The 26,847-nt window shown below is 50.2% G+C and overlaps 5 protein-coding genes across 5 annotated transcripts; 2 read left to right on the top strand and 3 right to left on the bottom strand.

Annotated features, from left to right (window-relative positions):
• Positions 1 to 492, top strand: POSPLADRAFT_1128480 (hypothetical protein; the record flags this gene model as incomplete). The annotated part of the gene is made up of 2 exons (XM_024483741.1): positions 1 to 340; positions 398 to 492. Coding segments are annotated over 2 exons (435 nt in total), but the record flags the coding sequence as incomplete, so codon positions are not given.
• Positions 493 to 786: 294 nt separating this feature from the next.
• On the bottom strand, positions 787 to 5,652 carry POSPLADRAFT_1129062 (hypothetical protein; the record flags this gene model as incomplete). Its single annotated transcript, XM_024483802.1, has 16 exons — positions 787 to 1,031; positions 1,101 to 1,155; positions 1,209 to 1,329; positions 1,508 to 1,685; positions 1,743 to 1,777; positions 1,839 to 1,902; positions 1,986 to 2,002; positions 2,127 to 2,190; positions 2,676 to 2,743; positions 2,988 to 3,172; positions 3,221 to 3,358; positions 3,575 to 3,628; positions 4,227 to 4,299; positions 4,404 to 4,477; positions 4,635 to 4,830; positions 5,471 to 5,652. 16 exons carry the CDS (start codon positions 5,650 to 5,652, stop codon positions 787 to 789), a joined length of 1,749 nt encoding a protein of 582 aa, XP_024344997.1.
• A 2,379-nt stretch (positions 5,653 to 8,031) lies between these two features.
• POSPLADRAFT_1128165 (hypothetical protein) lies at positions 8,032 to 10,587 on the bottom strand (the record flags this gene model as incomplete). The annotated part of the gene is given in 10 exon segments (XM_024483713.1): positions 8,032 to 8,265; positions 8,322 to 8,416; positions 8,435 to 8,554; positions 9,326 to 9,656; positions 9,756 to 9,852; positions 9,904 to 9,919; positions 9,982 to 10,137; positions 10,198 to 10,199; positions 10,285 to 10,350; positions 10,370 to 10,587. The coding sequence occupies 10 exon segments, from the start codon at positions 10,585 to 10,587 to the stop codon at positions 8,032 to 8,034; spliced, it is 1,335 nt and encodes a 444-aa protein (XP_024344996.1).
• Positions 10,588 to 14,376: 3,789 nt separating this feature from the next.
• Positions 14,377 to 20,005, top strand: POSPLADRAFT_1127408 (hypothetical protein; the record flags this gene model as incomplete). Its single annotated transcript, XM_024483621.1, has 17 exons — positions 14,377 to 14,477; positions 14,499 to 14,604; positions 14,635 to 14,755; positions 15,106 to 15,206; positions 15,442 to 15,534; positions 15,691 to 15,884; positions 16,094 to 16,313; positions 16,355 to 16,436; positions 16,595 to 16,721; positions 17,365 to 17,484; positions 17,776 to 17,881; positions 18,162 to 18,180; positions 18,267 to 18,333; positions 18,643 to 18,730; positions 19,084 to 19,261; positions 19,676 to 19,792; positions 19,848 to 20,005. 17 exons carry the CDS (start codon positions 14,377 to 14,379, stop codon positions 20,003 to 20,005), a joined length of 1,998 nt encoding a protein of 665 aa, XP_024344995.1.
• Positions 20,006 to 20,740: 735 nt separating this feature from the next.
• POSPLADRAFT_1052329 (hypothetical protein) lies at positions 20,741 to 21,536 on the bottom strand (the record flags this gene model as incomplete). The annotated part of the gene is made up of 5 exons (XM_024480263.1): positions 20,741 to 21,041; positions 21,109 to 21,146; positions 21,199 to 21,256; positions 21,308 to 21,323; positions 21,389 to 21,536. 5 exons carry the CDS (start codon positions 21,534 to 21,536, stop codon positions 20,741 to 20,743), a joined length of 561 nt encoding a protein of 186 aa, XP_024344994.1.
• Between the last annotated feature and the right edge of the window lie 5,311 nt (positions 21,537 to 26,847).

The following is a 26,847-nucleotide window of genomic DNA, read 5'->3' as shown; positions in this document are numbered from 1 at the left end:
AACAGCTCGCGATACTGCAGGTACACGTTCATCGAGACCGGTGCACGTGCTGGGGAGAAACAAGTAATCAAAAAGGCTTGGAGTGAGAAGAAAAGGAAGGTGGGTAGCGAGATGGAGGAAAATCAGGATGTGCGTTCGACTACAGAAGGGCCAGAGGTTGCGTATTCTCCCAACTCTATTCCATCATTGCTCGCGATTCCTGTATCACCTTCGCCTCTTCGATGTAGGTCGCCTTCGAGATCTAAGAAAGCATCTACCTCACCATCCCCCGCAGAGGGGTTGACGATGTCAGCGGCAAACTCTATGCTGGAGAGCCACCGATGTGGGACAGTGATGCCTTGTGAGTCAATGATGGATAAAGATTGAGAGCTGAATGGCTGTATTGAGCGTTCTGCAGCTTCGCGGATGCAGATGAGAAAGCGGGAGACTAAAATGCTCGACATCCTACAGGATGCAAGATTTGGTTCTGTCAGCAAATTCCTTACACCATGATATTTGAGGGGTTACGCACGCTGCTATCAAAGTTGTCATATCCACTATGTTTTTAGACTAGAGTGACCAACTCAGTATGGGTAATGAGTCCGATATGTATATGTACGAACATGCACACTACTGATATTGATTGTTTCCACAATCAGATCAACAATATTGAGCAGTGAGATGATGCTGTACATGAGATAAGTGCCATCATTCATGAATATACATTTTCTTCTTACAGAAAATATAAAGTACCTGTAATAACGGACGATGAGCCGCTACGGTATACTATACAATCGCACATCAAGGCTAGTACTCACCATCTCGGAACATAACAGTGGTGAGAGTGGGTCTTACAGCCCACATATCTCGTACCAGCTGTGTTCTCACGGAGCTTGTACGGCTAATGTAGTACCATGTTGCTGCAACTACGAGGGTGTCCGAGACAACCACAGATCCACGAGTAACGATTGTCACTACATCGCGAGTAGGGGCGTCAACAAGTACATCTAGACATATGGAAAGCAACAACTCACTCCTGTAGACATCAACCACTGTGTAAAGCACAAAACAGCCAGTGAAATCCACATACACAATAAACATGGTGTCGGAGATCGACACACTGTCCATACATAGAAGTTGAGGAATGAAAAGCCATGTCTCTTGCGTCAGGATCCACTATGATACTTCCTCGTGAGCCGCAAACACCTTGCCATACTCATCGTACTGACTATGTTAGTGCCTACGGGCACCATACCAAGCAGCCAGACTGGCAATACCCAGTGCCAGTTGCCTCTGCTCATAGCATGTACACGCAGGGCGGCTACCACTTCAAAAATAGAATGAGGATGGCTCGGAGAACGAGAGTTGCATTTCTTACATGAAGATATGGCAGCAGTGACATAATATACTACTTGATAGGCATAGAGAGAAGAATCACATCTTGTGGATTAAATGATCTGTAACAAATGGTGACCTGATATGAGGGAACTGACCTCTAGAATGCACACTCTCAATACAAGATCAGCACATCAAGGAGTGAATGTCCCATACTTGTGCAGTACCGCCTAGAAACGGCATGGAAGTAAAGATAGTGCCAATGATAGCAAGCCAGTTGATGGCAGAGAGTAGTGTTGCAATGGATCTTCGCCCCCACAGACGCCGCAGATCATGTGGCAAGTTCAGGGCAACGTAGTAGGTAAGGAGAGCTGAAAGAACACATTTCAAATAAGCATCTGACTTATAGTAGAGGCACAGTCACTGACCAGTAGTTGCATAATCGATACACGCCTGTTGAAAGCTACACCATGGCGTAGATGTAAGTCCTATAGAATAATGTAGATGTGATGCTTTCCACTTACAAAGCTTCCAGTAAATCTTCAATGGTCTGTGCAGATAGTGTCTCCGACATCTTCTGCTGAATGACTGCAGGTGAGGCGAAATAGAGTGCAAAAGATGAGGAAATAGCAGCGAGTTAATATAGACCTTGAGTCAATATATATACGTACATGAAGAGTGGTGGAAGCTATGTTTCTCAGTGTGGGATTAGCTGATGCAAAGCAGGGCATGCAGTGTGTTTGAGAGCTCTCAATTGGGAGTATCATGCATATGACATTAAGATCAATCAGTGTCCGTACTAGCACACTAACCACACCCGATAGTCGCTCATCACATCCATAAGCAACTCAATGTTGTGATGATCGAGAGGTCGACCTGTGTAAGGGGATGGTAATGAGATCAGCGGAGACACCAAGTTTCTCCCTACAGACACATCCGATTATTGAGCCATATACTAGAATAATCCACCACCAACTGCATTTCTGCTCCTAGGCAACAGTGAATCGTCGTGCCATGTAACGATGGAAGAATGCAGCGGAATGCTATCAAAGCTGTGGGCGAGCGTTCCGAGAACTCCATTGCGAGCCACGATCTGAAATCAATGACCTAGAAGAGGCCTGTGCCATTGCCCGAGTGGCATGCTGCAGCACGACCGGATGAGGTAGTAGACATACCTTTTGTTACACAGGAACGGGTGTCTCATCGCTCTATGATTACAGAGTTTGCGTCTCGTCCGTGTCTGCGCACGTAGAACTGTTGATCCGTGATAGTGGCTCTTATACCATCGGGAAAAGTCCTGAAGCTGTAGATGCTTGGACATGAAAATGGACCTAAGCCAAACAGACGCACCATTTACTTACCGTGTCCTATCGCACCAAGAGTGCGTTCATCATTTGTCCACAGGAACCAACCGTTCCAGGTGTACAGACTGCAGTGTATACAGGTCTATTTCTAGCGGCCCTTAAGCGATATTTACGAGGCACACAGCCTTGCTTGCTTGACTGTACGTGAATCATCGAAGTTTACCCAAGATTTGAGCCAGATTCAAGTGTTTCGGCTTGCTGTGCTGAATCACAACAAGATGGTTTTATCGTGATGTGGTGAATACTTGGAAGCCGTCTTGAGTACGACAGATTTGGGTCCATCTGGGAAGGAGGACGTGCAATATCAACGTGGTCTGATCCGCGGTCTCGGTAGTGGGATGCATCGTATGTGCGCCGCCACTTCGGTGTTCACGCTTTACTTTCGTGCTGACTTGGGTATATGACACTAGTGTCTTGGCAGCGAGCGTGCGTGCATGGCTCGTCGATCGCGAGACGCAAATAGCAAAGTGCCATAGTATCTGCTGCTTTTGATCCTGTCATTCAAGTCATGAGCGAGGGTACCTGTCTCCGATGTGCCGTACCTTGATAAGGACGCCATCTTCCTTATCAGAAGCATACGTTTTATATGATGCGGGACGTGTGGCAGTACCCTGCCACCACGTCTTTTTCAAGGCACATGGCTTCAGACGCTCGTTGTGATCCGTGGGAGACCTCGGACCCTGACAGAATGCGCACAGCATGTCTTGAAAAAACCTTGCCTAAACTTCACAATCGTATCATCTCATACTCTTCGGCTGCAAGACTTGAATCGAACGCGAAGCTTAATTCGTGACGGTGTGTAGGGACGTCAGGAACGCCCATTCAACCCTAGTTTAAGATGATTTGTTTCTCACGCTGGACGCGGAGGTCCAATGAACGCATGGCTCTCGACTTACTTGCACAGCACGCTTTTCCATCTTGCACTTCCTCGGGCGGGATAAGACGTTATACTATAGGTGGAGCAAGACTACGCAAGCATGGCGTTGCTGTACCTTGAAACAGACGGCATCTCTTGCAGTTTTGGATTCCTACCGGTGTACATCGATGGCGACAGCTAGCTCCGCAGTGCGCACTTGCCATGATTTGTGTTTCTTTCTTACTCCTCTGTCTTTCCCGAGTACTGCGGCTGAGGCTCTTCAAGAGGATATTTTGGCCCTCTTGCTATATTGGTGAACATCTCGGCGTGTCAAACGGGCTCAGGACGTGCTTTCCATGCACTATGCCTTTACGCACGGGGCGGACTGTGCTCGGAGATCTTCAAAAGCAAAGATATCGTTGGTAATATCCAGGTGAGTGCTTTCATCGGTAAAGAGTCCTCTGAACTCTATGAAATCCTAGTCTTGCAAGTCTACTCAGGGGGAGACCTCCTGGTCTCCTCCCGAAGCAAGATCGTGGCCAACCTAGCGCATTCCCTGCGACCACTCGCTTACCACAGCAACGGAAGAATTTCCCATCCTGCTACACGTGAGGCCATGATACTAGCCTCATGTGCTAAACATAGCGTGCAACGCGTTTCAGCAATGTCACTTGGGCTGCTTGTCGTCTTACTATTGGCATTTTCTTGTGCGTAATCTTCCTGACTTTCTCCCCCACAGATGTTTCGATGTCGAACGTCAGCGCACTGCGACGTCTTGCTCTGTTTCGCGCTGCTATGGCATCTGATAATTAACGTGTTTGATCCTCTGGGACGGGTATCGAAGAACTCGCTAGCGCAGACTTACTCACGGCGCATCGCTATTTGTCCACCCAGTCGTCCAATCTGGTTTTTTCTTGAGCTCACTCAATCTTACGCTGACACACTTCCGAGTGATATATAAAAAGTTGAACACGCAGCACGGCGATTTATGGATACTAGTGTTTGACGGTCCACGGCAGATGTACCGTACCTCCCTCGGGGTGTACCGTTCTATCAGCTCCGAATGTTGGTTTGCAGTGCATGCTCATATAATTGCTCACATTCACGCGCCGGGAGGAATATCTGTGCGGCTTGTAGAGAGACACACGCGCTATATGCGATGCAGGGGAGGTGTGAGCGCTCATAACTAGAGGATTCGACTGCTCAGAATGTAAGCTTTCTCCGGCGCTCAATCCGGCGACACCGCCAATGGACGCAGGGGAACAGACTTGAGCCGTGTTCTCTTTTCGAGAACCACTGGTTAGATATTGGTATTTACACAAGTAGAAGGGTATCACGACGTTTTTTACAGGTTGACGTCGAAACATATAATGAGGTTGTTTGCGCTCCCCGTCGACATCATCTCAGTAGCTACCGGACGGTCCGAATTATATGTTACACCAAATTATTGCGTCGGACACGCCATGCTGCAGACTGCGGGTCCCAACCGAATGCAGGATTTGGTATGTACATGGTCGATTCTCTGAGTCTGATCTGCTAGTCAATTGCTCGAAGACTCTGCGAACCGCTCCACACGGTTCGGGCGCTCAATAGCTCCAAACGCGTGCCCAAGCAACCCTAGAATAGGTCGGTCTCCGCATGTCGACGTCCAGTACGAGTATTCATGAACTCACCCGCCCTGCGCTTTGCTTTTATCGAACGTGAACTGCCCTGGCTCTACTGACCGCAACGTATGTCTTCAAGTCAACTCCTTCCTTGCCCTACGGATTTGTCTGCTCTATTCACCACCGGCGCGTCACTGAGCAAACTTCTTCGATCATGACGTTCTCTCGGGTATATACGCTCTTCGCAGAGATGGGCCGCAAGTCTATGGACGGAGACAGCAAGCTCGGCACGGCACTCCTTGCTATAGCAGTCTGCTGCACCTTCAACGCACCTGGCTTCTCTGAATATCTCACCGCGGTTCATGTACTCCCAGCCGGGGGCAATTACGTTTCTCCACCCGCGCCATGTCAAACCACTGAACACTGCAAGTCGTATGTGACGCTCAGGAGTGGTCGCGCTGCGTATCTCGGTATCCTCGGCACCGGCCTCCAGTTTCTTGCTAGAGCGAGGCATGCTTGGAGGTTGGCAAGGACAAGGAGATAGTTCGCGCTATCGAAAGGTGAGAACTCTTGTCTTTTTCATGCCCCTTAGCCCTCTGCCAAATGTGTTTCCTTTCGTATGAGCTCCTTCCTCTTCCTGGACAGTCTCCGCAAGTCCATTTGCACCCGGCCGAGCGGAATCCCATTGCGGTGCCCTCACACTAGCGTACACTCGTTCGTCAAGGGCGGGTATGATTACAATTATATGATATCTACTCGCGCGGACAGGCGACTATACATAGGCGCGGACAAGTTGCCCACGACTGTCTGTGCAGAATCCCGGATCCATAACCATGCGCGGTCTCAATGCATTGATCGTTGCTTGTATATGTGTCAGGTCCTGATCTGCTAATGCGGAAACTCCCCATCTCTTTGGGGCGCCCCCGGTCTGAGTTTTCGTTCACCTTCTGAAACTGTATGGGAAGATGCAAACGGATATCGTTAATGAACGCTATGTTTATCATACGGGACCCGTCGATTGGGGATGAAAAACAGAGTGCTATTGGTGGGAGGAATTTGTCTTTCTCCACATATCACCGTTCTCTGTCGTTGCAGCCTGCTCGTAGTGATGTACATGCCGGCCCCGCATGTTTGTGACCGTGACCTCATAATGATGATAACGCTGCCCTCGGCGCAAGATCGCAAGTAGGATGCAAAAGTATCTCGAGGTCTTCGAGAATGAGCTAATTGGCGAGAAACGAGTGGAATTTTCCGAGTCCCTGCTCCTAATTCGCAAGGCAGATTTGATGCCAGAATTTCGCTGGGCTACTAGCAGAGATGGAGCGCAAATCCAAAATACATCCCCCATTGTCATACTTAGAATTCGGAGCACTCAAACGCGCGGCAGTGAATTGAGAGGTGGTCACGTCGTGAGACGTAACCCTAGCGTAGGGCTTTGGGGAGACCTTGCTCTTTTTCAACAAGTCAAAAATTGATATTCTGCTTGACTGTACGCACGCTACGACGTCATTGCCACCGGTGGTCTGCTCGGATACGACCGTGCATCATACAACATCAAGTCAACATACACCAACCAGCATGACGCGGAATCAGCAATCATTGTTTTTCCTATGGCTTGTTCACGGTCGCTCAGGCACATATGTAGAACGCTATTGATTTTGTCGTCTCTCATGGGGACGCTACGGTTCATCTTACAATCGCCCCCGCCGCCAACGTACCACTAAATCCAGAACAAGATGGGATTATCGAGGGTTGCAGGATACGCAAAGCGGAATGTGCTGGGAGATTTCTAAGAACAAGGACATGGCTCGCGCTGTCAAGATGAGTACTTCCGTCATTTCGACAATTCTGTGCTTCCAGTGAACTCTCTCACTGCAAATCCATATTTGAGATGCTTTCTGAGCCCCTGCGTCAGCGTGACCTACACGCTCACTCTTGAACAACAGAGTCCATCTTGGTTTAGCCTATACCGGCGAGCACTCGCCTGTGAAAGGTGGAGATGATGACTGACGCGGGGTGCTCAGATGTCTTATTATTTACGTCTACGAACTACATGCTCACGACTGCAAAGGTATCGTCCACTATGGCCCCATTGCGCTAGATATCGTCCGCTTATACGTTCAATATCAAACTGGTTTTCAAAACGTCTCTGCAAGGTTGATCTCTGCTGATGTATGCCGTACTGAGTTCTAGAGCGTTCACAATGCTGCGCCTTCCCTTGCGTGCTATGCTATTCCATGCACTTTTCCGGATGTAGGCGCATTCGCAATGATCGTGTCAGTTCCTCCTCAGCGGAAACCGTTCTTCTATGTGACCCTCTGTCGTTCTCTTCGGTCCCATTCACTCTGCAGAACCTGCCTATCGCAAGCACGGCAATCACGCTTCTGCTGTTCAAGGCGACCACCTGCGCGCCGCTGCCCATACCCAGCACGCCTGGGCGCGTACAGTGGAACTAGAGCTGAGAAGGTCCCAAGCATCGCGTTGCTCGAGATCTTTTAGCTTGTCACAGAGGTGTTTGGGGAGGTGCAAATAGGTTGGCGGGAAGGGAAGACGGAATGGGAGGTGCCTGAGGAAGTAGATGCGAGCAGGCTCCATTGAGGAGCGTACGCAAGGGAGTATCAGGTCCCCCTTGAGGTGAACACAGACACAGAAGACGCTGTTAACAGTGCCGCCAAACACGGCCGTCTGCAGCAACACGGAATTCTACTTTCTTCCCATCTCCGAACAGTGGTCGAGCAGAGACGATTATGGTGGATCTAGTATGTGTTTTCGAACGTCCTACATCAATAGTGCATCTCTGATGTAAGCACACAGTCATACAGCTCCTCAAGACCTCGTATATGCTCGTCAACGCGTCCTTATCGACCGAGATCATTGCCACTTTCAGTCCACCTCATCTGCACCTCCTTACAGTGATTATCCCTGACACATTACATGTCAATTGTAGCCGTGTTCGATGTTTTTGACGACAAAGCCAACTCCACCGCTTGCATCGGCCTGAGCGGTTCCAGGATACTAGGACAGTCCAGCGGGCGCAACATGAGCGTTTCCACTGCCGGTACGTTTGATCTATGATTGTCACGATGTACCCACTCGCGTAAATATTACTATCGGTGCCGACGCGACTCTCTTCAGCCTAATTGAACAGAGGGATAGCATCGCTGTGCTCCAGAAATAATTGACGTGTTCAAGATACATCTCGGTAGCTGTTGGTGTTTCTCGCGAACGCGTTTTAATTAGAAGACCCCAGCAGTGTCGCCATCCGGTAATACATTGTGCTACCATATGCTATACACGCATACATGATATTGATAGCATGGTCTCGTATACAGGGACTGGACAGCTCGGCGCCGACATTCTTTCTTGAACATAACGCTTGACCCAAAACTTGTCTCTTTCGAGTCGAGCTGGAAGTTCTCCGTGCAGTAGCTCACTTCAATAACGACGTACCCGACGCATGTCACTGGCATGTTCGAAACATAAATCAAGCTGATAGATGCTTTGATCAAGTTCGCGTGAATAGCGAACGACTGTTATAGGCGGACGCGCGTGTGCTGCAACACGGAGAGGTGAGTGACGCACCCGCTCTTGACGCAGGCTGAAAGCATCACTTATGAAAGATCATGAACCCTTATACAAAACAAGAGTTCTCTCCTCGCATCAGGCTCTTTGTTGATAACCTGCACATCAATTGAGAGAGCCAAGGGAGGACTCGCCGCGACCTCCTCGCGCATCCACCAAGTCAGCAGAACCAGGGCCACGGGAGCGATGCATCAAATAGCATTGAACCAGCGGCATGAGCACGGGTATAGCACGGATGGTCGCACTCGCCATGTACAGTAGTACAAGCACCACATCTTTCGATCACGGTTATTCCGCTACCTATATTGCATAGCTCAGCGCATATAAACACCATATCCTCGAAGCGGCATGGGTGCGAAGGAAAAGCCGGGATTCTTACCTGCTCAAAAACATGAAGAAAATCTTCATGAGCGCCACAATGGCGTGTGCGTTTCCGCCGCAGCTTAGAGTGCAAAGATTTTGGACAAATAGAACATTTCCCAATGTATCGGTGTAGAATAATCGAAACTGGTAGACCATCGGGTCCAACAATAGAGAAACGAAGAAAATCGAACGAACAGCATGAATGAAGTATATCAGGATGTGTGTGCCTTACGGCGTAAGACGCTGCTGTCCACCTCTCGCGTACTCATCCATCTCAACTCCATTCTCATCTTTTTCTGGTACTTGTGATTCTTCTTCGCCTCCTGAGTCCAAACTGTCATAGATGTCATCGAGATCGAGGAAAACATCCGCATGATTACCCTCTGCAGAGCTGTTGGCGATGTCGGCTGCAAACTCTATGCTGGACAGCCACCTGTGTGGGACAGAGTTGCCTTTTGACTCGACGAAGGATAGAGATTGGGAGCTGGATGCCAGTGTTGAGCGTTCTGCAGCTTCGCAGATGCAGATGAGGAAGCGGGAGATCAATATGCTTGACATCCTGTAAGATGCAAACTCCATATGTCAGCAGATATATGACAGTATGGTGGGTGAGAATGTACAGACGCTGGAATCACGTTGATCATACTCATGGTGTCGTTGGTCTAGAATAACTATCTCTGTATGGGTCATCAATGGCTTGTGGATCCATACGCACATTGATGCCAATGAGTAAGCAACAAGATCAATAAGGTTAAGTAGCGAGATTGTGCTGCGCCGGCAATGAGTGCCGTACTCCAAGGAGCCGTAGTGCCTCACTTACATGAAGTACAGAGTACCTGCAATCACAGAGCATTAGCGGTTATGGTATACAATTTCACACATTCCGGCTAGTACTCACCATCGCGGAACATGACGGTTGTGAGATTGGGCCTTGCAGCCCACACATCACATATCAGCTGTCCTCTCACGGGACATGTATGGCTTATGTAGTACCATGTTGCTGCAACTACGAGGATGTCCGAGACGATCACGGATGCCCGATTAATGATCACCACTATATCTCGGGATAGGGATGTAAACAAACATGTATGTACATGGGGAGAAGGAAACTCACCCCTGTGAATATGATTTAGGGTGTAGGAGCCAATACAGTCCATAAAGTCTGCATACACATCGTATATGGCCTCGGAGATCGACTCACTGCCCATACATCCAATTTGAGGAATGACAAGCCATGTTTGTTGGGTCAGGAGCCACTATGTTACTCCTGTGTTAGTCGCAAACACCTTGTCATACTTAATGTACTAACTATGTTAGTGCCCACAGGCACCATACCGAGGAGCCAAACAGGCAATACCCAGCACCAGCTGCCTCCGCTCAGGACGTGTACACGCAGGGCGGCTACCACTTCAAAGATAGAGATAAGGATGGCTCGAAGAACGGGAAGTGTGTTGCTTACGTGGAGATATGGAAGAATTGACGAGGAATACCACCCAATAGGCATGGCTGGGAGACGCACACCTTGGGTGGTGGATAAGCCGTAAACAATGATAATCTGATATGGGGGAACTGACCTCTGAAATTTACGCCATCAATGGAAGATCAGCACCTCAAAGAGTGGATGTTCCATACTTTTCTAGTACTATCTGGAAGGAGCGTGGGTATGATTATAGAACCAGTTATAGCAAGCCAGTTAATGGCAGACAGTAGCGTTGCAATGGAACTTCGCCCCCACAGACGTCGTACATCATATGGCATGTTCAGGGCAACATAATAGGTCAGGAGAGCTGAAATGATGAATATTGCGGAAGTGTTGAATAGATAACAGAGGCACTGACCAACACCTGCGTAATTGACACAATTCTGTTGAAAGCTTTACCATGGCACGGGTATAAGTCCCGCGGAATTCGGTAAATGCAATGATTTTCACTTGCTTGGCTTTCAGGTCGTCTTCAACGACCTGCTCCGATGGCGGTCCCGACATTTCCTGTTGAATGGTTGCAGGGAGATGAGGGGAAGTGCCAACAATGAGAAGATAGCAACGAATAGGTATGGGACTTGAGGCCATATATATACGCCTAGTAGGAATTTCTGTAACTGAACTGCGTTGAAAGGTGGTGGAAGCTATGTCACGTAGCCTGTGATTAGCTGATGTAGAGCAGGACCCGCAGTGCTTTTGGAGGCTCTTAATCAAGAGGATCATAGATATGAAACGACTATCAATCATTGCCCATGGCAGCGTGCAGTCGTTCATCGCGCTAACCAGAAACTCAAGGTTGAGATGACGTGCATTCATGACCACCCCTTCGATGGTTGGACCTTTTGAGATCTGTGGATTTACCGCATTGATCACTACGGGCTAATCCAATTGTCGAAGCAGATACTCGTGTCATTCTCCATACACTGCATGTCTGCGTCGCAGAAATAGCGAATCATCGCACTACTCAACGTTGGAGGAATGCAGTGTATGCTTTCCAGATGCGTAGACATCGGACGTCTTGGGTGAAGTATGATTTCTCCGCTGTACACGGAGAACAGGAGGACTCAGCTGCTAAACACGATAGATTGTGCTGATATTGATAATCTAGAAGAGACAGATGCCATTTCCCGAGTGCCATGCTGCAACACGATCAGTCAAAGTAATAGACACACCTTTTGTACTCAGGTACCGGTGCCTCGCGTCCCTGTAATCACGAATCCGCGGTCTAAAGTCTGCAAACGTAGGGCTGTTGATAGCGGCTTTCACACCTCCATGTGCCCGTATATGGCGACTCACCTGCAACAAATAGACGAGCCAGCAACTCCCCGCATCCTATCGCAACATGAGCATGTTTATCACGTCTTCAGAGCGACGAGCTATTCCGAACCTCTGGACTGTGACGTTCGTGGATCGATTCCCGATAGGGCTTTTAATAACAGTGATGAAGCACACAGCCTTGCTAACTCACTTGTACGTGATTCAACGAGGTACGTTCGTGATTCAAAAAGTATCCGAGGAGTTCGGCTTGCGGTACTGGATCGCGACAGATGTACATCGTGACGCAGTAGAGACTCGTATTTCGTCCTGCTTGTGGCAGATTTCAAATGATCTGAAAGGGGAGAAGTACAATTTCAGCGTGCATTGGTTTGCCTTCTCAATCGTGGGATGGATCGCATTGTGCATCAGCACTCTGGTCTTTGTGCTTTCTCTGGCTGTTCATAGTACAGCCCAGTAGCTATATGCGTACGCAACTATTACCTTTGCAGTAAGCGCGCGCACATAAGCCATCAATGTTTCAACCGCCAGACGCAGAAAGTAGGTACCGTATCTGCTGCTCTTGATCCTGTCTGTCCAACACATTCAATTCGCGAGCCAGGGTGTCTGATACACCGCCTTTCGACGAAGACATTCTTCCGCTCACCAGAAGGAACATCCAACGGACGTGTATCGTATGGTCGCTACTCTGCCATCACGTCCTTGTCATGACACATCGCTTCAGAAGGGCATTGTGATCCGCAGGAGACTCCAGACTCAAACAAAATGCAGTGCGTCTTTGCATGGACGGTGTCAGGTATTTTTATCACATTGAACAGTCTGACACCGCAAGCTGCAAGATTCGAATTGAACATGAAGTACACGACGTGACGATGAAGGAACGTGTGGGGAAGGGACGGAGTCATAAACGCCCGTCTAACCCTATCCTAGGGCTGTTTATTTCTCACGCTGGACACGGGGGCCAACGAAGGTGAGACTCTCAACCTCGCTCGTTGTATTTGCACTGCACGCCTGTATGTCTTGCATGACCTCAAGCGAGATATCGATAAGGACGTCCGACTGTAGGTGGAACAAGATGATGCAAGCATGGCGTAGTCATATTTTAAAACGGCTTCTGCCAACCCGAGTCGCTGTTTTAGCTTTGAGTTTCTACCGCTGAGTTTCTAATGCTGTATACCTATTGCTCCTCCCCTCTTGCATTGTGCTATTTCACGTCAAACAGGTTCAGAAAGCGCCGTCTAAGTAGAATGCCCTACACAGGTCTAAAATGGTTTGAAACCTTCAAGAGGATGGATAGCTGTCTAGGTAAGTACTCTCATCCTGGGAATCTTCCCATGCCTCTATTGCATCCTGGTGCTGCACGTCCGCTCATGAGGAGGCATTCTGAAGCCCTATCCTAGTATTTCCGCGGCGAGCCTGGCGCATACCCCACTCCGGTCAGCCTACCGTGACGATCGCCCATCTATGATGAATGGAAACGATTCATGGCTCAGGGTACTCATACATCCGGACTTCTTATCATAGATACGGATGGACCCTATACCTAGTTACAATGTGTCAGAAGCTTTACGTCTTCACGTTTACGGTGGACGTGCATGACCGACACCCTATAGGGCCTTCATCCCGAGTGTTGAAGACCCTGTATTGCCATACGTTAACATTGTCGGACGCATTTATTACGTTTGTACCTGTACACCTTGGGGATGTACATGCATTGTGCGCTCATATAGCCCCGTTCCTCGCTGTGTGTCCGACCTGCTGACCTACTACGATTGAATGTCTAGCCAGATGCTCCCACGTGAGGTCACCGTGGAGGAAGGACACGCCGCCTATTACGCTTGCCTCACCTGCGGATGCCTGCATGTTCGCGCGTGACTACAAGGGCGCAGAAAACCGATCGCATGAGTATATGCCGCCTATGAGCGCAACGCGCGTTATGCCGACGAGTGTTCTGAAGGGAGATTGCGGCGGAGCTTGATATAACTCTGTCAACGAGGCGCTCCCCGTAATAGCCGATCCGGCACAGAATCTTCTACATTCCAATTATCGCATGCGGCATAGAAACTGCTATTTTCGCCGTGTCTCCTGGAGCACATCACGGCATCACGCTTGTGCGAAAGGCAGCGAGGCAGAGAATGGAGCAGTCAGAACTCGAGCGCCCACCCGTCATGGAAGCCCCGTATTTGGCTTCATCTGTTACCTCTTTTACGCGTCACCGGTTGTCCTCGGAACGTATGGGCAGTGGTACATCGGGGTCGGATCAGGCACTGACATCGAACACTGTCCCTTTTGTCGTCTCACATCACATCGTGTCGGAGAACCTCGCGGCGAATTTAACACGCTCACGTACTGATTCAGGCACCACCTCACACCCGCCACTGCCATCAGCTAACTGCTGGATCCGGAGCAAGTTGGAGTCAACGAAGGGTTGCAAGATATGCAGAGCAAAACATACTCGAAATTCAATAAGGGAAAGCACATGGATCACGTTGTAGACGTGAGCGTCCCCGTCTTTATGATATCTCTTACTCTCGTAAAATGTTCTCCTCGAGAATTCGCTCTCTGGAAGGCCTTCTGAACGCCTACGCCGGCGTTATCTGCGTATTCATCCTTGAGAAGTGTGAACGCTCGCCTGTCATGTAAGGCGACCACCTATGCAGGTGTTTTACCACATGTGTTTACGAACAAAAAGCGCGCAACCCCGATGCCGTCACGTCCATGGCGGACACGCCTGGCTCCATCGCGCTCGAAATGATCCACGCCCACGTTCATCTTTAATATTGAACTAACTGTCAGGACGTCTCCACTTCAGCATGGGGGACTGAGCTCTCAGCTGATGCATGTCCATCTGAGATTCAGAGCGCTCGCGATGCTGTGCCATCCTCTGCGAGTCACTATCCGTTCCACTTGGCCAGACGTGAGTACATTTCTCCCTCTGCGATTCGTTCACCCGAACTCACGTAATGAAACCTCTCTGCCGATATGCGTCGCTCCGAGGCGTGCCTACATCGCTGCGAGTGCCTAGCGCGTGGATTTGCGTGCGCGGGGAATACCTCGAGCATCTCACTGTCCCGGCCCTTGCGGCTCGTCGTGGACGTTTTGGGATGTGGAGGATTTAGGATGCGGAGGTGAGCTAACGCGAATGAGTGGAAGGCGAATGAGGGAAAGGGTGGAGTCTCAGTGCTGTGCTGATGGAGAGTGGGTCGAGCGGACAGTGTTCAATGCGCACAGAAGTAGGCATCTAACCGTCTTTCGAGGTCACTGCAGACGCAGAAGGCTCCGCTGACATCGGAACGGCTTCCTTGTTCGCATATGATGTAACTGTCCATCTCCGAGGAATCGACAAGCGGAGACATCTCGCCTCAATGGTACCTATGTATATACGCTCGTGGTAAAGCCCTGCCGTGGGTAGGGGCGGACCTGCAGCTTGCTACGGTCTGGTATGCACATGCTAATGCGTCCTTGATGGCAGACTCGCACCTAGCGCCAGTTTATCACGCGGGGACCCTTTCCTCCATCTGTTCGCAAGGAAACTCTGGAGCTCGCTGCGGACATCGTCAATATGCAAGGGGTGATTGCGCACACGGCCTCCCCGCTCTCCAGGTTGACTTCGCTTCAAGAAGCGAAGAGGATACAGACAAAGACGAGCTAGGCGAAGGGAGGAATGATGCAACAAAAATGGCAGCAGCCTTCTTCGTGAGTCACGCACATTCTCAACCCGCAACGATCTTGCCTTCACTGCTCTATTGATTCGTCGCTCATATCTGCCCGATTGGGTACCAGAAGCATGTATCGGAAAGTGTCTGCACTGCCTAATTGATCCTGCGTCCTTGCTCATAAGTCACGTCGCAGCCTGCGCTCGATGACCGTGCCGCTCACGAGCTGAACAATTATAAGGTCCAGCCGACCTTGGGTACGCTCGCCGCGCAGGAGGGTATATTTAGAAACGTCCGATTGACGGCTCACTTTCACCTCCTCGCGCGTTCACCTGGGCAGAAGCCTAGAACAGAGTGGACAACACGCGAAGCAGAAGAACGAGCGGCGAGGTGCGTATATTCGCCCACATGAGCACCATTCAGCAAGAAAGGCGATGGGCCGCGTGTTCACGAAGGACCGCGTGCATCGTACTTCGATCTTCATTTTGTTTCTCTACCTTCTATCTCTAGCAACTCCACAACACTGAAACCAATGAAGCCATGCAGAGTACAACAAGGAGCCTTGCGCGATATATTCTCGTGTGCCGATATAGCCTCAGAGTTCCATCTGTTGCAACAACGGTGCGAACGGCGCGGGGTGCGTTTGTCCACGGGCGTAGCGATGCCCGTAAGGGAAAATCGCGTGTGGTACATACATCGCGCGCGGTCGTTATATACTACGATAGGGGCCTCCGGCCCCCGGCTACTCGCGCGCCCGAGCTTGCGAGCTCGTTTCTGAACGCGTGCTTAAACATCATCGGCAACACATCTGCGGGCAATGTGAGACCACCTCTCATTAAGATGTCCTCCAATATAGCTAGAACAAGTCGATGTTTGAGGACACCATGGTATTGTCCCCCTTGTCGAGCATGCTGGCGTCCACGGCGATATTCACACCGGCGAGTACGTTGAGACAACAGCAGTACGGACAGGCGGCAAGTCTGTAGGCAATGCATGCTCAGGTCGGGGCTGACGGCGGCCTAGGCCATGTCGTCGAGAAAATTGACTCCGTTTGCAACATGAGAATAACTCCTTGCAAATGGTACTGCATCCCGGTGTAGAGCGGCCTGCGGCCTCGCGGGTGCGAACGAGGAAATGGGAGATCATGACGCACAACAATTGGGAGATCATGGCGCACAACAAATGGGAGATCATGGCGCACGACTTTTCAAGCGCGACAATTCACGTGTGAGTAGATGGAAAATACTACAGTGCACGATATCATTCATATGCTGTATTCAAGTCCATTATATTTCGCAAGAAGGAATGAGTCTAGGACGGCCATTCGGTTGCGGACGACCACGCACACCACTGGCCAACTGTGGTCACGGCGAGATCAGTTTTTTTTGTGGCAAGTCAGAGTTTGGCAAGCACGAGACTTGCATTCAAGCTTCGCACGCATGCGCTAGGAGGGCAGTCTGATGCTGATTGAAGTCGTACGCGCGGCATCCCGTTAGGGTGGCGGAGGAAGAGAGCCGCGCAACCCTATCATAGGGCTTACTCATGAGTCTCACGCCTGATTGCGGGATCTCGCTCTTTCAGTTCCTACTTGACTATGACGGCGTCATGCCAATGGGAGCGAGTTCATTGACCTCTGCCGCCTCAAGGATGTGCACAAGCAACACTACTCAAATACGACGATGCGTCGTACAACATCACGTCGACACGGCGACTCCAGCTAGCTTGGTGATACACTCATTGTCTTCCACACCGCGTGGTCATGGTGACTCAGAAACTCGTGTCAAACATTGTTGATCCTGTCGTCTTTCGTCGGGACGCTGTGGCGTGCTTATGCACTGGCTCACGCACCATCTTACGCTCGCCTCCGCAGCCAGCGTGCCACTAAACATGAGCAAGATGGGATAATCGAGGGGTGGCAGGATACACAGAGCAGAGCGTTCTGGGAGATTCTAAGGACAAGGACATGGCTCGTGTTGGCTGTTGACTTTGCGTGAGTAGATAATGTCATTTGGAATCGCAAATTTGTCAAATCAGATAAGCTTCCTGCCCGGGCCAAACCACCCTGACGCGCGCCCCGGCACTCGTTTTGGTCCGCCCCCGTCAGTGATCCGGTCCCTAGCTGCCGGAGATCCTGTCCCGCCTGCCGCACAATCCTGTCATGAGTAGAGTACACTCCTGTCCACACATTGAAGAACGGCTCACTCTCTTTATCAAATATTACGCTTATTGGACTATTCAAACCCTCCAAATAACCCCCATATATTAAAAATACTACATGTAGTACTTCGCATCCCGTACCACACGTCCCATCTCGCTCGGGTATCCTCTCGGGCGAGCGCCAGTGGGCCAACGCACGTGAGAACCGGCGACCGTCGCCGATTAGTCAGGTCTAAGAACCATTTATAGATGTCTAAGTGGGGCGCCCGCCGTAGCTACCCTTGATATCAAATGCGTAGCCTCACCGGTGGTTTGACATTTTATCGGGTGATCATTAAGAAATAGTATAAACGTATTATTGCTTGGAGTGTATGCTAGCAGACCCTTCAGGATGCTTACATGACATAATCGCCACTTCGAGCACATTTCGAGTGCGCATGAAGCTGAAAGTTCACTGAGGTGGGCTACCTAAGGAAACATGAGATAATTTGCTGTATGCATTTTTCATAGGCTCTGTTTGTGTTCCAAAGTCAGTGGTCGGATGTTCGAAACAATCCACGGCGAGGGAGGGCTGTTTCTAATTGTGTGGACCGGTGTGCAACCTTGATTTGACAGATGCGGTAGATGAAATGACCGGATTGTGTAATCGGGTGACATTATCTATTTTCGCGTTGACTTTGGGGTACGTCAGGCAAGCATCGCTGCCGGCCCGGGTCACGTGGTAATTCGCCGGTGTGGGAATAGGACTTATGTAGGCGTTGCGCGCCGTAGGTAGCCCCATCGGTTTGTAACCTTATCCACCATTGATCCCTGTCCATCGAGGACGTTGGCTGCCGGCGGTCTTTCCGGCGTCGTTCTCACATTGGCCAGATGAGTACTCCTGTTTATTTGACAATCCTGACCTTCCGTAAATTTCTCCCACTGCAGGATCACGCTTGGGAGGCTCTCTGAACTCCTAGTCAGCGTGGCTTATGTGCTCATTCTTGAGCAGACAATCCTGTCTTGAGTTAGAATATAACGGAGAGCACTCTATGACGGGTGGAGATGATGAATGGCGCGGGGAGGTCACTAGTACAGACGTCTTATTATATGACCATGAACTACAAGCTCACAGCTGCGAGAGCGCAGAAGCACCGTGATTGAAACATAGCTTCATCTTGCTAGGTATTGTCCGCTTATACTTTCAATATTAGACTGGTTTTCGGAACATCTCTGCACTGATACCGAAGGCTGATTTCCGCGGGTATATGCCGCACTGAATTTCTGTGCGGGAACAATGCTGCGCCATCCTTTGCGTGCTACGCTATCCGATACACTTGTGCAGATGTACGCGCATCCATAGTGATGGTCTCAGTCCCTCCTCAGCGGGAGTTCTTCTTCTCTGCAACCCTCTGTCGTTTTCTTCGGTTCCATTCGCTTGATGCCACTGCAGATTCCGTCTACCGCAAGCGCGGAAGTTAGGCTTCTACTGTCGAAGGCCATCATCCGCGCGCCGCTGCCCATGCCTAGCACGCGGCCGGGCGCACACATTGGTGCGGATAAGGCCCCGAGCATGGTGCTGCTCGAGATGTTCTGGCTTGTCGCGGAGGTGTTTGGGGAGGTGCAGATAGGTTAGCGGGAAGGGAAAACGGAAGGGGGTGCGGGTTGAAGGGAGGTTGATCCGAGAAGGCCGTGTTGAATGCGCACGGAAGTGAGCATCTCTCTTTCCTTCGAAGCGAATGCGGACACTGATTGTGTTGTCGACATTGCTGCTGAACACAGCCGTCAACGCCACGGAAAGTTACTTCCTTTCGGTCTCCGAACAATGATCAAGTGGAAATGACTCGTCTGGTGATGCCATTATGTTCTATTCAACATCCTACATCAGTGGTGAACTCTTGATGTGAGCACACGCAGTTCTACAGCTTTCCACGGCCCTGTGGATGTTTGCCTGCCCATCTTCGACGGCAGAGATTGTATCCAGTTCTAGTCCACCTCATTTGCACCTCCTGACAAGACCTTTCCCTGACGCATTAAAAATCAAGTCTCGGTCGTGATGATGAATGTCGTCGACAAGACCACCACCACCGCTATCCTCGGCCTGAACACGTCCAGGGCGCCAAGGCAGTCCGGCGAGCGCAACATGAGCGTGCCCACCACTGGTAGGTTCATTCTGTGTCCATCACTGTGTGCTCGCTGGCGTGAATATCTCTGTAGGGAACCGACGCGCCGCTGTCGAGCGTATTCGACCAGACGGACAGCATCACTATGCTCAAGAAGACGACTCACTTGTTCAAGGTACGTCTCCGCAGGTGTTCGTATTGCTCGCAGATGTGTCCCAGTTAGAAGACCCAGGCGATGCGGCCGTCCGCTAACAAATCGCGCGCGACTATATGCTGTACTTGATATTGATGGCATGGTCTTGTTTACAGCGACTGGAAAGCCCGGCACCGACATTTCTTCCCGAACACTACACTTGACCAAAACACCCGTCCTTATCGAGTTGAGCCCACAGTACTCTCTGATACTATTCCTTGAAGTCGCCCACGTCAGCAACGACGTACCTGACGTGTGTCGCCGACGTGTTTAAAACATCGGTTGGACAGGCGGATGCTTTTGTTTTCGCGTGAGTGGTTGATTGTTACTATGCACTCGCATGCGAGCTGCAACGCGGAGAAAAGCGGGTGACAGACGCGAATCTAATTCATGCAGAGCGTATCCGCGTAGTATACAAACGGAGGGGTTTTCTCCGCGTGTCAATCCTCATTGATCGCCTGCTCATAAATCTAGAGAGCCAGGGAATGTCTCTTCGCATATCTATCAGAGCAGCTGGACCAGGGAGACGGGAGCGACGCATGAAATTGAAATGAACGAGTGGCATGATCCAGGGTATAGGACGGATAGTGAAGCTCATCATCCACAGTAGCATAAGGACTATGTGTGTACGCAGATTAGATTGCAAAGACTCTGGATAAATGAACTATTGGTCCAATATGTCAGTATGTAACCTTTAGGGCTGGTTGACCATCGGAAGGAAACAAGTCCATCAATAGAGAAGCGAAGCAAAACAAACACAACTGGCTGCATTGGAGTATCGCGACTTGCGTTCCTCACGTTGGAGGAGACTGCTGTCCACCTGCTGTTAATTCGTCCATTCTAATTCCATTCTCATTTTCTGGTTCCTCTTCACCACATTCTGAGTCCAAGTTGTCGCTGTTGTCATCGAGATCGGGGAAAGCATCCGCATGGCCATTCTCTGCAGCAAACTCTACACTAGAGAGCCATGTTTGTGTGGATACGCTGCCGTGCGAGTCGTCGAAGGATAAAGATTGGGAGCCGAACATGTGTGTTGAGCGTTTTGCGGCCTCGCTGATGCAGATGAGGAAGCGGGAGATCAGGATGCTCGACATCCTATATGATACAATATTTGACTCTGTCAGCAGACATTTTCAGCCACGACGCATAAGAATTTACGCACGCTGTAGTCAAACCTGTTATATCCAAGACATAGAAAGACTAGGGCGACTGTTTCAGTATGGATACTTAATACATGTCCACGAACACGCACACTACTGACAGTGATGACAATCATGATAAGGTCGACAATGTTGAGCAGTGAGATAATTCTGCTCATAAAATGAATGACATCGTCCATGAGTACACATTCCTTTTCTTACAGGAAGTACATAGTACCTGTGATCACGGATCGTGAGCTGCTGCAGTATAGTGCATTACTGCACATAAAGGCTAGTACTCACCATCTCGGAACATGACAGTCGTGAGATTGGGCCTTGCAGCCCACATATCACGTCCAAGCTGTGTTCTCACAGAGCTTGTACGGCTGATGTAGTACCATGTTGTTACAACTACGAGGATATCCGAGACGACCACAGATCCACGAGACATTACCACAGCTACATCGAGAGTAGGGGTGTCAGCAAGGACGTTTGGACATATAGGAGAAGGCAACTCACACCTGTAGGATGATTTAGTGAGTAGGAGCCGAAATAGTCAATGAAGTCTGCATACACAGGCTAAGTGGCATTGGAGGCCGACAGGCTGCTCTCACAACCAAGTTGAGGAATGATGATCAAAAATGTCTCTCGGGTCAAAAGCCACTATGACTCCTGTGTTAGTTGAGAGCACCTTTTCATACTCAACATACTGACTATGTTAGTGCCCATGGGCACCATACCAAAGAGCCAGACCGGCAATACCCAACACCAGTTGCATCCGCTCACAGCATGCACACGCAGGGCGGCCACCACTTCAGAGATAGAAATGAGGATAGCTCAGGGAATGGAAAGTGTGCCGCTTACATGAGGATATGGCAGAATTGACGAGGAATACCACCGCATAGGCATGATTGTAAGACGCACATCTTGTGGGATGAAAAATCCGTAAAGAATGGAAATCCGACATAATAGAACCGACCTCTGATTGAATGAACGCCGTCAATATAATATCAGGACCTCACAAAGTGGATGCTCCATACGTGTATAGTATTACTTGGAAGAGGCATATTTGTCATAATAGAGGCAGTGATAGCAAGCCAGTTGATAGCAGAGAGTAGTGTGGCAATAGATCTTCGCCCCCACAGGCGTCGTACGTCATGCGGCAAGTTCAGGGCGACATGATAGATCAGGAGAGCTGAAGGGATGACTATTGTCGCAGCATCGAATAAGTACTAGAGGTACTGACCAGCACATGCATAGTAGATACAATCCTCTTGAAATCTACACCATGGCATGGAAGTAAGTCCTACGAAAGTCGGTAGATGCAATGATTTTCACTTGCTCGTATTTCAGCATGTCTTCAACGGCCTGTCCTGATAGTGTCCCCAACATTGTCTGATGAGTGAAAGGGATATGATCTGAGGTAGACACGAGAAGGTCGCACAATGCGACATCCACGGGATCTCGGTCCACACATATATATATATTGAGTACAAGCTTTTGCATCCGAGCGAAGCAGTATGTTACATGTTTCGCAGCCTGTGTTCGACTGGAAGCTGTGAAATCCGTAGTGCGTTCACGTTCTCTCGATTGAGGGGATCAGGCGTGTAGGCAGTGCAATCAATGGCGCCGCCGCTGATTGACCACCCATCAGACCGACGACACAACAACGATCTCCCGGCAACTCCCTGAACCCTCAAGCGGATACAAAACTGAATTAAAAAAATAAAAATAAAAAACCCCCTGAACACAATGAGAGCATTTCTGAGGTTGGATATGCTCACTGACACATTCATTCGTTTACTCGTGTGCGTGCACTCATGACTGCTTGTCTGCTTCGCGACAATTGCGATTTATATCAAGATGCATTCGAAGGAATGTAGTCGATGCTCACCTTCAGCGCAGACATCATGCAATCAGCCGCACGCGTCATGATTTCGCTGAAGTATAGACAAACGAGTCGCGAGTCGTGACAGACCGAGTTGACATTCAGAACATAGTAGGTCATGCTGATGGGCCAGGACGTCGTTGAGACACGACTCACTGACCTAGACAGAACGCAAGTGCGGCGGCCAGACGAGTCGAGATAACAGACATAGCGAGGATCGCGCAAGACGTCGCGACGGACATCTTGCTTCTTTGCGATTGCAATTTCATAATCCGCCGAGTGCTGATTCCTGTGCTCTGCCTGCTTCCAGTAAGTGGCCTTCGATGGCGAGAAAACATACGGCTGCTGAATATGATAGCGATACATGCACCATCACGCAATATCGGGAGGTACGGATGGTGGCATACCGCAATCGAGCTGAGACGAAACAATGAGCTGGTAGCTCACTGAGTCCCATCACACCCACCTGAGGGTATCAATCAATTGTTGTCGGCTACCATCTGTTCCGTATCGCGGCAGTGTGCTAAAATGGTGCGGAGTGCAAACAGATGCTTGCGTAGTTGGTTTGTCGTCTTCGAGAAACAGTCATAACCTGCAAAGGATTCGAATCTGATGCATCGTCTGGCAAGGAAACGGATGGTCTCAATTTGGACAGGCAGCGTACTTCCCATAATGCTGATTCCACATATCTGAGGTGAGTCAATACAAGGAGCGTGCAGTGAAATGACCGGGATCGAAGCTCCTTTTGACATAGCGAGATAGTTCTCTCTGTGTATTCGACCTTCGTACGGTGTCTTGAGGCTCATCTCAGTAGCCCAAACTATACGCACACTGCAGAGATATCCTGAAAATGTGTGGAAAATGAGTAACAGATGCGGAGAGAAGTCGGTCATAAATCCGCTGCTGCTGAACACAACGCCTCCAAACCTCGTGCTCTCAAGGATTTAGCACATGAGCGAGCGATCAGCTATTCCGACTGTTGAAGAGCAGATAGTCTACTCATCAAAATGATTCGTTCTCCTTGACGACGGCCATACTCCGTAGACATATCCTCGTCGGGACATTCTGTCAGCACCGCATGTTCCTGAGGACTGATGAAGAATCAAAGACCGATAGACACCAGACAAAAAAGGGCGTGGGCCTGTATAGAGAGAGATGATATTGTGATTCCGGGTGCGCACGAAACTGCAAGCCTCGCCCTACCATAGGCAGTCTCAGATGCTACTGACTGAGGAAACGTCAGTTGCACAGGGAATGATCCAGACTGTGCGCCACCCACATGAGACCTGCCACAAGTAGCGTCTTTCATTTTGTATTGAATATGTCGAAAACATATGCTTGCCCACTGCGTAACCCTAGCGTAGGGCTGTCCACCGTGATTCTCACGCTCAGCTGCAGGGCGGGCGTCTTTCCTCCGACCATGTCCTTGGGTTCGTTGTTGCGTCGTCGCGTCGTGGAGGTGGGTCGCGAGTCCACAGGCGGCGACAGCGAGCTCTGCACGACAGCGAGCTCTGCACGACAGCGAGCTCTGCACGACAGCTCATGGCACACCAGTCCGTTGCGCCTCAGTAGCGCTCCTGGCTTCCCTAGATCTGTTACTGCAGTTCGTGTGCTCCGAACGACTGCAATTGCCGTCTCCTCCTGTCTTGCCAAATGGCTGAACGCTACGGGCCATCCAGAATCTGTCGTGCTGCGTCTCTCAGTACCACTCGCACTTGCCTTCAGCTTGCACACAGTACAGAAAAATGGGATGACGCGCTAATAGAGACGCAGGGCTAGACATGCTTAGAGGCCGCCAAGGACAATGAGACGCTGCGCACGATCCAAGAGTGAGTACTGTTGCTTTTTTCAAGCTCCCCATTCCTGTTTCCAAGCTCGATTCTATACGTTTCTTCTCGAATGACCACGGGCCGCCGCAAGCCTCCTTTATCACACCCGACCGTATCTCTTCTCGGGTTACCGCACACGGGCATCTACTCGCTCGCGAAGCGCGGGAATAATTCATATCATGAAGTTGTCACTCACGCGGGCGGCCGACTACTCACCAGCACCAGTCGCCCACGACTGCAGAAGCCTCATCGCGTTCACGATCACCGTATGCGGCTTGAATGCTCTGATCATTGCTCTTGTATGCGTTTGTTCCTCACCCGCTGCTGGGATATATCTCGTCTCCATGGGGCGTCCCCATATGACCGCTCGATCTGGTAATTGGGTCACTTCCCGAGACCATATGGGTTGATGATAGCGTGCATGGCCCGTCGGTGCGTCATGGGTACCGGGTGTTCATACACCGTTCGATCCCGCCTACTCACTGACGGTTGCTCAAGACCCGCGCACATAGCTCAATTGCAATCACTATTCCCATCTCGAGCTGATAAGCAGGAACTCAACTACTTCAGGCACGCTGGTTGATGGAAGTGTGCGCCCAGTGACTTGTTCCATGCGTGTGTTCGTGATCCGCGACTCATTCCTCGGTTTCATACAGTGTATGCGGCGTTGCCATCTTGCTATGTTCACTGTTATACTCATCACATCTACTTTCTCTCTCCGTCTAGAAACCCGTGAGCGCCAATATTGGTGTTATTGCACTCCCTGCGATGAACGGAAACTGGGTTAATCAACCCGATTCTGTCGCACTTCCCATGGTCATACCGCTCTGTCCACAGAACGTCCACACGTTCTCCCCGGAACGACTCCCTGCCCGACGCGCCCATCAAACTGCTGTCCTCCCCGCGTGTTTGGTTGTCGACCTCATGTACCTCGGTGACGTCGTCCGACTAGACATTTGGCAGGAGGCTGCGCGGCGGACGGGACCATAGACTGTCAAGTTCGTCATATAGCCAGATGTGGACATGCTCGTGTGCTACCACAAGGGGCCCAAGGTATCTAGCGCGTCAAGGTCTTCCCGGAGTCAATATGAATGCGTGCTTGTCCTTAGTGGTATGTCTACTTATTATGTCGCTGTAAATGAAGATGTCTCCGAGTGGTTTGATCTATGTGATGCTTAGACACGTACACAAGCGTCCTTATGGGGTACCGGTCGCGGTGGTCTATCACTTCATTTTGGTGCGAACCCGAGGCGCATAAAAGAACAACAAAACAGCACACGAAAAGCCCAGGGAGAGTGTTTCGTGCGTGAGAAGCATGGTCTATGTGTCGAGCGATGGGACATGTATAGCCTTCGCGATGAGCATATTCTGGACACAGATGCGCGAGGATATGCGCGGTCGTCAACGTACGAGCCGATGCATCCGTCCGTTTCTCACTATTCGAGTTTCCTCATGATGTCCCTCAATCTTCTTGTTCTATATGTTCGGAGATGCGATTGTCTATTAATTCAGTCCACAGCCCGAACTCCAGATCTCAAGGCCTCCCTCGATCAACGCGCTGATTGCGGGTGCCCAGTACTCGCACTCTTCAAGTGGCTGCATTGTTCCCAAATGGTACGCGTCCCATAACGTGGCCCTAGTTTTATAACAAGTCGATTTTATCCTACCTGTTTTGGTATGGCCAGATAGCCTCGTTGACAATATATCTTGTAAATTTGTATGAACCCGCGCACTCACGATTCAGCACTAAACAGAGAACAGGCGCACATCGACATGCCCGTCGGTGCTACCGAGGCTCCTTATTCGTTGAAGTGTTGACAGCCGGTCAGAACGCGAGTCCTAGGCTCATGTCCAAAGCACGGCTTCGCAGTGTCAGCGTTGGGGCTGAGGAAGAGTTTGCCGCAGGCTCAGGTCTGGCAAAGGGTCAACGGCAGGAAGGACAGCTGCAACTTCTTGCTCGTTCATATGAACAACATGCATGGCACACCGAACAGATGAACGAGCAGCGTGCCAACGCAGACGATCGGTCCCCATAGTGTATTGCG

Source organism: Postia placenta (assembly GCF_002117355.1).
Source record: "Postia placenta MAD-698-R-SB12 unplaced genomic scaffold POSPLAscaffold_1, whole genome shotgun sequence".
Taxonomy (NCBI): Eukaryota; Fungi; Basidiomycota; class Agaricomycetes; order Polyporales; family Adustoporiaceae; genus Rhodonia; species Rhodonia placenta.
Note: the sequence above shows the minus strand (reverse complement) of the source record. Positions and strands in the feature narration are given on the sequence as shown.